Source organism: Salmo salar, chromosome ssa09 (genome assembly GCF_905237065.1).
Source record: "Salmo salar chromosome ssa09, Ssal_v3.1, whole genome shotgun sequence".
NCBI lineage: Eukaryota > Metazoa > Chordata > Actinopteri > Salmoniformes > Salmonidae > Salmo > Salmo salar.
The window spans coordinates 90,895,434-90,907,630 of NC_059450.1; the positions used below are offsets into that span (position 1 = coordinate 90,895,434).

Genomic DNA, 12,197 nt, shown 5'->3' on the forward strand with positions numbered 1-12,197 from the left:
ACCCTGCCTTTCTAAAGTCTTCGAAAGCCAAGTCAATTAACAGATTACCGACCATTTCGAATCCCACCGCACCTTCTCCGCTATGCAATCTGGTTTCAGAGCTGGTCATGGGTGCACCTCAGCCACACTCAAGGTCCTAAACGATATCTTAACCGCCATCGATAAGAAACAATACTGTGCAGCCGTATTCATTGACCTGGCCAAAGCTTTCGACTCTGTCAATCACCACATCCTCATCGGCAGACTCAATAGCCTTGGTTTCTCAAATGATTGCCTCGCCTGGTTCACCAACTACTTCTCTGATAGAGTTCAGTGTGTCAAATCGGAGGGCCTGTTGTCCGGGCCTCTGGCAGTCACTATGGGGGTGCCACAGGGTTCAATTCGTGGGCCGACTCTCTTCTCTGTATACATCAATGATGTCGCTCTTGCTGCTGGTGAGGCTCTGATCCACCTCTATGCAGACGACACCATTCTGTATACTTCTGGCCCTTCTTTGGACACGGTGTTAACTACTCTCCAGATGAGCTTCAGTGCCATACAACACTCCTTCCGTGGCCTCCAACTGCTCCTAAATACAAGTAAAACTAAATGCATGCTCTTCAACCGATCGCTGCCTGCACCTGCCCGCCCGTCCAGCATCACTACTCTGGACGGTTCTGACTTAGAATATGTGGACAACTACAAATACCTAGGTGTCTGGTTAGACTGTAAACTGTAAACTCTCCTTTCAGACTCACATCAAACATCTCCAATCCAAAGTTAAATCTAGAATTGGCTTCCTATTTCGCAAACAAAGCATCTTTCACTCATTCTGCCAAACATACCCTCGTAAAACTGACCATCCTACCGATCTTCGACTTCGGCGATGTCATTTACAAAATAGCCTCCAATACCCTACTCAATACATTGGATGCAGTCTATCACAGTGCCATCCGTTTTGTCACCAAAGCCCCATATACTACACACCACTGCGACCGTTACGCTCTCGTTGACTGGCCCTCGCTTCATACTCGTCGCCAAACCCACTGGCTCCAGGTTATCTACAAGACCCTGCTAGGTAAAGTTCCCCCTTATCTCAGCTCGCTGGTCACCATAGCAGCACCCACCTGTAGCACACGCTCCAGCAGGTATATCTCTCTGGACACCCCCAAAGCCAATTCCTCCTTCGGCCGCCTCTCCTTCCAGTTCTCTGCTGCCAATGACTGGAACGAACTACAAAAATCTCTAAAAGTGGAAACATTTATCTCCCTCACTAGCTTTAAGCACCAGCTGTCAGAGCAGCTCACAGATTACTGCACCTGTATATAGCCCATCTATAAGTTAGCCAAAAGAACTACCTCTTCCCCTACTGTATTTGTTTATTTAGCTCCTTTGCACCCCATTATTTATATTTCTACTTTGCACTTTCTTCCACTGCAAAGCTACTATTCCAGTGTTTTACTTGCTATATTGTATTTACTTCGCCACCATGGCCTTTTTTTTGCCTTTACCTCCCTTATCTCACCTCATTTGCTCACTTTGTATATAGACTTATTTTTCTACTATATTTTCTACTATATTTTTCTACTATACTATAGTATGTTTGTTTTACTCCATGTGTAACTCTGTGTTGTTGTGTGTCAAACTGCTTTGCTTTATCTTGGCCAGGTCGCAATTGTAAATGAGAATTTGTTCTCAACTTGCCTAACTGGTTAAATAAAGGTGAAATAAAATAAAAAATAAAAATGTAAATGTAATTGCAAAAATATACTTAAGTATCAAAAGTAAAAGTATAAATCCTTTCAAATTGCTTGTATAAAGCAAACCAGACAGAACAATTTGAATATTTTTTTTTTTTTTTTTACAGATAGCCAGGGGCACACTCCACTACTCAGACATAATTCCAAACGAAGCATTTGTGTTTAGTGAGTCTGCCAGATCAGAGGCATTAGGGATGACCAGGGATGTTCTCTTGATATGTTCGTAAATTGAAATTTTTTCCTGTCCTGTTAAGCATTCAACATGTAATGAGTACTTTTGGTATCAGGAAAAACATATGGAGTAAAAAGTACATTATTTTCTTTAGGAATGTAGTGAAGTAAAAGTTGTCAAAAATATAAATAGTAAAGTACAGATATCCCATAAAACTACTTAAGTAGTACTTTAACGTATTTATACTTAAGTACTTAGCACCACTGCTTATTGCTATTATAAACTGGTTACCAAAGTAATTAGAGCAGTAAAAATACATGTTTTGTCGTAAGGTCCGCTGTACCTCGTCTGTCAGCCAATCAACATTCAGGGAACGAACCACCTAGTTTATAATGAGATATAGACAGCTGTATTGGACGTTTAAGACACTTTATGTTGGTGTTTCCTTCATTATCTCAGTTAGCTGTATGTTGACCATCACAATGAGACATTCATTTATGGAAGATTGAACATCGCACTTTTGACCTCTTACGCCACTCTGTTACAAAACGTTACACTGTACAAATTTGATGGATGAAAATCTAAAATATTACCACAATACGTCGGCCCAGTCTGCGATAACCAATCAAACCGCGCATTACTGTCGAGAAGCTCACCAATCCGCACCGCCAACAAATGATGTCAAGCAAAAACCCAACCAATGGGATAGGATGACAGGGGCATGAAAGGGAAACGAGAAGAGACGTAGCGCATACAAATGTTTTGTGAAAAACAATAATTGTGGTGGTGAATTCAGTTGATAGTAGGTAGATACAGTACTTGAGGACTCCATATAAAGGTATGTTTAAGCTTTTGTTGCCTTTGTCGTGAAATGACTTCCAAGTCTGCCAAGCTCTCATGTTTGCTATCTAACTCCTGGCTGTTAGCTAGCTAACGCGTTAGCTCGCTAGAGACTGAATCAACTGAAAATAATTTTTATTTCACCTTTATTTAACCAGGTAGGCTAGTTGAGAACAAGTTCTCATTTGCAAATGCGACACATACAATAACACAGAGTTACATATGGAATGAACAAAACAGTCAAATACAGTAGAACAAAAGAAAAGGAAAAGTCTATATACAGTGAGTGCAAACGAGGTAAGTTAAGACAATAAATAGGCCATGGTGGCGAAGTAATTACAATATAGGAATTAAACACTGGAATGGTAGATGTGCAGAAGATGAATGTGCAAGTAGAGATACTGGGGTGCACAGGAGCAAGATAAATAAATACAATATGGGGATGAGGTAGGTAGATAGATGGGCTGTTTACAGATGGGCTATGTACAGGTGCAGTGAACTACTCTGACAGCTGGTGCTTAAAGCTAGTGAGGGAGATATGGGTCTCCAGCTTCAGAGATTTTTGCAGTTCGTTCCAGTCATTGGCAGCAGAGAACTGGAAGGAAAGACGACCAAAGATAAAACGTCATTAAGTGTAGCTAGCTAGATTGTTCGCTTATGTTTCTAATAAAAGCCGTCTGTAGGCTTCTAGCTAGCGCATTAATGCCATTTGCCCAGAAGGTTAGTTTTAGACAACGTAGCCAGCTGTGCTCCGCCCTAGGTACTGTAACGTTAAAGTTAGCAACGCTAGCCAGCTAGATGCTGCCCCTCTTGGCGCATGCGCGGCTACTCACATGGCTAGCAACTATTACCACGGATTAATAGGGGAAACCCTATGAATTATAATTCTTTGATTATACTGTCTAAATAAAGAGGTGAGCCATCCTCTTTGTTAATCAGCAGGATAATAGCATCTGTTCTTTCCCCAGTTTATTTTTAATGGCGATGCAGCTAAAAAGGTCAAGTAGGATGTTTAAGTAATATGGTAGGCTATAATACATCTGTAATCTCATTTTCCTCTATCCAGGCCTCACTATGGGTGAACCACAGCAGGTGAGTGCCCTGCCTCCCCCTCCCATGCAGTACATCAAGGAGTACACTGACGAGAACATCCGCAAGGGGCTCATCCCCAAACCCCCTCCTCCCATCCGAGACACCTACATGATGTTCGGCAACCAGTTCCAGTGCGACGACCTGATCATCCGACCGCTGGAGAGCCAGGGCATCGAGCGGCTCCACCCAATGCAGTTCCACCACAAACGGGAGCTCAAGAAGCTCAACATGTCCATCCTGGTGAATTTCCTGGATCTCCTGGACATCCTGATCAAGAGCCCTGGCAGTATAAAGAGAGAGGAGAAGCTGGAGGACCTGAAGCTGTTGTTTGTCCACATGCACCATCTGATCAATGAGTACCGTCCGCACCAGGCCAGAGAGACCCTGAGGGTGATGATGGAAGTGCAGAAGAGACAGCGACTGGAGACTGCAGAGAGGTTCCAGAAACATCTGGAGAGGGTGGTGGAGATGATCCAGGGGTGCCTGGCCTCACTGCCCCATGACCTACCCCAGACTGAGGGCTTGAGTGGGGCAGGGGATGGGGCGAGGGGTGTTGGGATTGGAGGGGCGTTGGGGTTGGACGCCAGGCTAAAGACTGAACCCATGGACATGGAGGAGGCTGGGACTAGCTGTATGGCTGTTGGGTCACAACAGGACAAAAGCATGGGTGGTGCTGCTAAGAAAGACAGAGTATTGGACAAGGATGCTGCCATGTGTAATATTATCGACGAGATCGCCTGAGTTTTGTGTTTAGAGCTGGGGTCTCTACAGCAGGGTGCAACGATGATGAACGTTCAGATATAAAAATTGTTCTGTAGAGCAATGATTGTCTGTGTAGAATAGTGAATCGACCACTCTGTTCATTATATTTCTATATGCAACGTTCAGAATCAAAATGATTCACCTTGCTGAATATAGGTTTTCCTGGTCGTTATGTTTGTTTCGTTGGTCTCGGTTGAATTGTTTTGTATGCTTAATGTAGTTATGATCACATACGCTGTCCGCAGTTATATTATCTTTTCTTAAGTCAAAGCTTTATTGAAATGATGTGTCATGGACTATGAAGACACACCTTCCTTGAGTTGAGACATTTGGGATATCATTGGGGTTTAGATGCTACTAAAATTCATAATTTGATAAAGTTTTAATAAAGTCATTTCTAAGTCCGGTAACAATTTATATACGTTTTTTTTCTTCACCCAAAACATTTAGTAGAGGTGCTGATTAATGCAGCCTAAACTGTCTAAAAATAGTTCAACACTATGTAAATGCTCCCAACAATTGAACGGGTAAATCAACAACTTTTAGACAATGCCATGTATCCTGAAGTAGGCACTGTTGCTGAAACATCGGTGATTTACCTATTTAATTGTGGGGAGCAGTTACATAGTGTGCAACTCTTTTATGAAGTTTCCCCTAGCAACAAGATGTTGTATCAGCTTCCCCAATCCTAACCTGAACCATTAGTGGGGGAAACGGCCGGGGTGACTACACTGACAGACCGCTTGGCTCTGTCTGCACTCTCACAGTTACCAACGTGTTATCAGTGTTGTATAGGCTTGGTCTGTGCTATGTAACATGCAGTAATGTGAGTTTGCTCATTGGCTGTGTTTAGCTCCTATTAGAAGACAGATAGTTGGTGACATACAGGGAAATTGAATCCTTACACAACATGGGATGAGCTAGTACTGCAGGCAGGCCTGGGTTGTGTAAGCGAAGGTTTGCATAAGTGCACTTTAGTCCCATAAACAGAGACACACGACGTGGATTCAGATTTCCTGACTACGGCATACATACAGGCCTTGAATTTATGTTCGGTTTGGATTAATGAGGACAGACATAACACTACCCGTGAAATGTGAATCTGAATTTCCATTCCTGTTTTATGAAAACATGTTTTGTTATTGAACTCATTGGGAAACACAGTTGCCTTGTTTGTTTTTCTGTATGTAATGTAGTAGCCTAGATACTGCTATCTCTGATTCAACATGTCTGTGAAGCCTGCATTATTTCAACAGGAGCACAATACATTACCTAACACTACTGCCCCAGATATCAAACTCCTTCTCAAACCAGAGAGACCTACATTTTCAAGTGGTTGCTATAGTGACAGAATGATTATGAATGGTAGGTGGCCAATGAAAGACGGGATGCATTATGTGGGTCTGTACAGTCGTGGCCAAAAGTTTTGAGAATTACACAAATATTAATTAATCACAAAGTCTGCTGCCTCAGTGTCTTTAGATATTTTTGTCAGATGTTACTATGGAATACTGAAGTATAATTACAAGCATTTCATAAGTCTCAAAGGCTTTTATTGACAATTACATGAAGTTGATGCAAAGAGTCAATATTTGCCGTGTTGACCCAACTTTTTCAAGACCTCTACAATCCGCCATGGCATGCTGTCAATTAACTTCTGGGCCACATCCTGACTGATGGCAGCCCATTCTTGCATAATCAATGCTTGGAGTTTGTCAGAATTTGTGGGTTTTTGTTTGTCCACCCGCCTCTTGAGGTTTGACGACAGGTTCTCAATGGGATTAAGGTCTGGGGAGTTTCCTGGCGCTTGATGAACTTTCTTGGGCGCCCTGAAGCCTTCTTCACAACAATTGAACCGCTCTCCTTGAAGTTCTTGATGATCTTATAAATGGTTGATTTAGGTGCAATCTTACTGGCAGCAATATCCTTGCCTGTGAAGCCCTTTTTGTGCAAAGCAATGATGACGGCACGTGTTTCATTGCAGGTAACCATGGATGACAGAGGAAGAACAATGATTCCAAGCACCACCCTCCTTTTGAAGCTTCCAGTCTGTTATTCGAACTCAATCAGCATTACAGAGTGATCTCCAGCCTTGTCCTCGTCAACACTCACACCTGTGTTAACGAGAGAATCACTGACATGATGTCAGTTTCCTTTTGTGGCAGGGCTGAAATGCAGTGGAAATGTTTTTGGGGGATTCAGTTCATTTGCATGGCAAAGAGGGACTTTGCAATTCATCTGATCTCTCTTCATAACATTCTGGAGTATATGCAAATTGCCATCATACAAACTGAGGCAGCAGACTTTGAAAATGAATATTTGTGTCATTCACAAAACTTTTGGCCACGACTGTAGATGCTAGGTGTGCAGGCTGTTGTTCCGACATTACTTTAACACCCCTGATCCAGCTAATCAACGCCCTAAGGAACCCAATTGATTAGCTAAATCAGATGTGTTAGAGCTGGTCACCAAATAGCTAGCTCAGCTTTCCAGGAGGAGAGTTGGCCACAGCTGATCTGGGCTAAAGGCTGGGTAGCCGTATCATCAGATTGACTATGTTTAGATGTGTCAGTCTTTAAATAAATGGCCTTATTGGCCTACTTTTGACCAGATCTCATGTTCCCTACATAGTGCAGAGCCCTGGTCAAAACCAGTGCACTATATAGAGAATAGGGTGGCATTTGAAACAACCCTTATCTTGGCCAGAGACACGCACAGTGATTGACCCAAAAACTGAAATGGTGTTGTGATGGACCAGGGACGAAACCCATATTAGGCTACCCCTGACGTGCTGTTACCTGTGCCATGGAGAGCAAAGGGGGGAAGGTCAGAGGGTTTACAGCTTTATTTAGACTACTGTAGCACGAGGAGGGGGAGCTGGCTGAAGAACTGTTTACATGGGGATGGTTGCCAATTTAGCCTGCTCTGCTATTAGAAAACACATCTTTGTTGGGTTAAAGAAATGTTAAGTAGGCTGTAATAATACTCAAATATGTTTTTTGTTGCACAATCTCTTGTGGACAGATGAAATGGTGAAAATCTGTCAAGGCTCACAAAGAATTATGTGATTACAAGCAGCAGTAGTTCCTGGTTTGGGTTTTCGTCATTGATTATTTGGACAAATCAAGATTGGGTGAAGGTGGTGCTTGAACTAACCTAAAGTTGCAGGCATAAAATAAATGCCTAAAACTAGATCCCATGACAACTGCACAGGTCGCACAGCCACAAAGTCATAAACCCAGCCTAATTCTACTATTATTTTCATAAATGTGATTTTAAACCTAACCATAACCACACTGTTAACCTTATGACTAATCTTAACCTTAAATTAAGATCAAATAGCAACAACAACAAAAATTCATACATTTTTACGATAGCCAATTTTACTTTGTGTCTGTGGTAATTAGTGACAACCCCTGGCACAGAGGTCTTGAAGATAAGAAAAAAACCTGTCAGGGGAGGTTCTCTTCTGCACTGTTCCACCAATCCAGTAAATGTGGAGAAGTTAAGATGGAGTGCTGCTTTGTTAACACAGACAGAACAAGGAGCCAGATGTTTCACTGGATGTATAAATCTGAAGCATCCGGTTGGCATTTCCACTCACCACCAAATGTGGTGATGAGAGCAAGCCCAGGGCCCGCAGTGGGAAAAGATGGGGTTTCCACTAGTTACCATGGCCACAAAGTCAAAATTCATGAAAACAATAATGATCTTTTTGGTCTTTATTTAAGGTTAGGTTTAGGCATACGATTAGCAGTGTGGTTAGGGTTAAATTTAGGGTTAGGTTTAAAATCCAAATTGAAGAAGAGAAATTGGAGAAATAGGCAGGGTTATGACGTTGTGGCTGTGGTAACTAGTGACGACCAAGAAGATGAAGCAAGATGAATTTTGGCTGACATTCTGCAAATACATGCTATTAAGCACCAATAGGATCTCACTAGCTCGTGCTTGGCTCTGCCCACCTCCTTGCTTGTTCTTCCCACTATGATTCATTTGCTCCCATTGTTAAATATAAAATGACAGGCTATGGTCTATCTTGGGTTATTTATGCAAATATTTGTTGTTAACGTCTGAAAGTTGTGTCACAGGCTCTCTTTCCATTTCCCCAGAAAACATCCAGTTGTTGGTGACTCAGCAGGGTCAGTGCTATGCGGAATCCTTGGTACCTCCCTACCCTAACCACTGGGCACAGACGTCAATTCAACATCTATTCCCCGTTGGTTTAACGTAATATCATTGACATGACATGGAAACAATGTTGATTTAACCAGTGTGTGCCCAGTGGGTAACCCTAACACCTACCCTTAACATTAACGATTTTGCATTTCTACTTCAATGGGGGTAGGAACGTCCCATTGAATAGCACAGACCGACTCTGCAGATCCTAGCTCAGAGATATTAGAGTAAGGAGGAGATAGGAATCCAATTGGGCAATGAATGGAGAACCATATAACATAACGCCCCACCCAGCAGACTGTCGACCAATCAAGTTCACGTTGTCATGCTGTGTCACATGGTTGCTAAGCTAATTGTCAAGCAATTCCTTCTCAAAGTCAGGGTATGATGATGCTTTCAAGACAACTGGGAACTCGTAAAAAACAAGGTGTAATCATGACATCATTGATCTTAGGTCGGGAACATCAGAGCTCGAGATATATGCCGAGTTCCGGACTTGGAATCCCGAGTTGGATGACCGTTCAAAAGGATTTTTCCCAGCCGGGGTTAGTTTTTTCCTTTCCTTTTATTTTGTATTTATTTAACCTTCAACTTATTTTCCTTGAGTTCCCAGTTGTCTGGAACGCACTGAAGTCTAAGGGAGTTTTCACACTTGGTTCCTTTCAGACAATTTTTGTGAACTTGGTTCGCTTAATTTTTCATGCGGTGTGAACACTCCAAAGGAACTCAAACCCCACAAAAGAGCCCCCAAAGCGAACCGAACTGAGACCATCTCGAGAGGTGGTCCGAGTTCGGTTCACTTGAATTCCGTGGTCCGGAATGTGAACACAAAGCTCCCCAGGACCGCTTGTCATTATTCCTGGACCACACACTAGACTACAACAACATCGTTTCCCCTGCCATAAACCTTCCTGCATTGGTGCCACACTAGACTACTACAACACCGTTTCCCCTGCCATAAAAAAAAGGTGTGCTGTTTTTGGTTAGGCCTATTGATTAGCGATTGTCAAGGATGCACAGAAATTCCAAAATGTGTGGAGCTTTTAGTTCAAATTATTTGCAATATGTGATCTATAGGCTAATAGCTCATACGCTATTTATTCGATTGTAGGGTTTGAATAGTGTGAGAAGACACCAACTTATTTGGTGAGAATCACAACATAAAATACAAAATCAGTTCTAGCTCTTAAAGGGGCAGTAGTCTAAATTGGGTATACAATTTGCAATTACAGCATTATTTAATCTGCAATAATACTTACATGTTAATAGTATCTTCTGATTACAATTACTATGTCTCATCTTTTAACTACATTATACATTTTAGTCATTTAGCAGACGCTCTTATCCATGAGCGACTTACAGTAGTGAATGCATACATTTCATACATTTTTCCGTACTGGTCCCCCGTGGGAATCGAACCCACAACCCTGGCGTTGCAAACACCATGCTCTACCGACTGAGCCACACGGGACTAAATGCAATCTATTAGCTTCCAAAATGTAAGTAGGTATATCTAGCTGTCCGATAACACATTCAGATGAAATGGCTTGTCCTGCACATAGTGCTTTGATTGAATGTTGGAAAAACATCTTGATTCTTTTCAAAACATAGCAATGTGAATGCAAAGAGGACTAGACAACAAAATAGTTGAAGTGAACTGGCAAAAGAGTTGAGTCCAAGGGCAGTGTGAATACAAAGAGTGTTAATGGGTATTAGTAGGATTCCAATGGAGTTTCCCCATCTCCTCAAAAGTATCTCTGACTAGCTTAAACTGGTGCAGTGATTTTCAAGCCCGTGTGCAGATGAGAAACGGTTTCCACTAGATTCCACATCCACAAAAATTCAAAATTGTCTATGTCATAAAAATTCATGAAAACCAAACTTAGGAACGTGCTGGGTTTCACTACTTCATTCTAGCTTCTGTGTTATCTGAGAAAATGAATGTGTTAGCTACTTTCACCTCATGTTACTTCATCCCAGCTTTCCCCTACGTCTCGGCCAGGTGATGAAGGTAGGCAACGTTACCTCATCCACACTGATCCTCAACATTGGGACCCCACAAGGGTGCGTTCTCAGTCCCCTCCTGTATACCCACGACTGCATGGCCTCACACAGTTTCAACTCCACCAAGTTCACTGACGACACGTCAGTAGTAGGCCTGATTACCAACAACAACAAGATGGCCTACAGAGAGGAGGTAGGCACTCTGCCGGCGTGGTGCTAGGTAAACAACCTATCCCTCAACGTCAGCAAAACAAAGGAGCTGATTGTGGACTTCAGGAGGAACCAGGTTGGGCAAACCCCCATCCTCATCAACGGTGCCACCATGGAGACGGTCAAAAACATCAAGTTCCTCAGCTTACACAGCTCAGATGAGCTGAAATGGTCAAACCACACAGACTCCGTGGTGAACAAGGCACGGCAGCAACTCTTGAACCTCAGGAGGCTGAAGAAATTTGGCCTGTCCCTGATGGGCCTCGCAGTGTTCTAAAAGAGCACCATCAAGAGCATACTGTCGGTTTGCATCATGGACTGATGTAGTAACACAACTCAACTCCACCGCCGCTGACATCAAGTCTCTACAGAGGGTGATACGCGCCATTGGGTGCTCAATGTCTACAACACCAGGGGTCACAGGAAGGCCAAGAATATCATCAAGGACCACAATCACCCGAGCCACGCCCTGTTCCCCCCGCTTCATTCACTCAGACACAGGCAGAATAGGAACATTTTGTAATGAGATGTTCGACGAGCAGGTGTCCACATACTTTTGGCCATGTAGTGTATCATTAGACAAAGAAAGTAGCATATCACGTTGCACAATATAGCCTAGCATCTGTTATAAAAGTGTCTATTTGCAGAAAAAAAGCGTCACGTTTTTCTGTCACATCACATTTTTGCAGGTGGTGGATTATCTGTATTTCGATGACTGCAAGGGCCCAGGTCTTCATAATAGAGTGTGGAGATTAGTAACTTGTTAACTTGATGGTGTGTGCTAGTTATGATTTTGAACAACATAAAGCAGTAAAAATACTTTAAAGTACTACTTTGATCGTTTTTTGTGGTATCTGTACTTTATACTATTTATATTTTTGACTACTTTTACTTCTAATTCACTACATTCCCAAAGAAAATAATGTATTTTATACTCCATACATTTTCCCTGACATCAAAAAGTAGTCGTTACATTTTGAATGTTTAAAATTATACAATTCACACATTTATCAAGAGAACATACCTGAACATACCTGATCATCTCTACAGTCACTGTCTGTCGGGTCCTCCCGGTTATTCAGTCGGAGAAAAAGCATGTTATGAAACTCCGCATAAATCAGTTTCACAACAGGGTGGGACGCCGGTCTTTCGACCAATAGCATGCCCAGCTTTCCCGTCACGTGATCTTTATTTATGTAAGG

General features: G+C 42.4%; 1 protein-coding gene across 1 annotated transcript; it reads left to right on the plus strand.

Annotated features, from left to right (window-relative positions):
- Positions 1–2,473: 2,473 nt before the first annotated feature.
- Positions 2,474–5,015, plus strand: LOC106612059 (mediator of RNA polymerase II transcription subunit 7). Its single transcript, XM_014212876.2, has 2 exons — positions 2,474–2,749; positions 3,818–5,015. The coding sequence occupies exon 2, from the start codon at positions 3,826–3,828 to the stop codon at positions 4,582–4,584; it is 759 nt and encodes a 252-aa protein (XP_014068351.1). The 5' UTR covers positions 2,474–2,749; positions 3,818–3,825; the 3' UTR covers positions 4,585–5,015.
- The last annotated feature ends 7,182 nt before the right edge of the window (positions 5,016–12,197 follow it).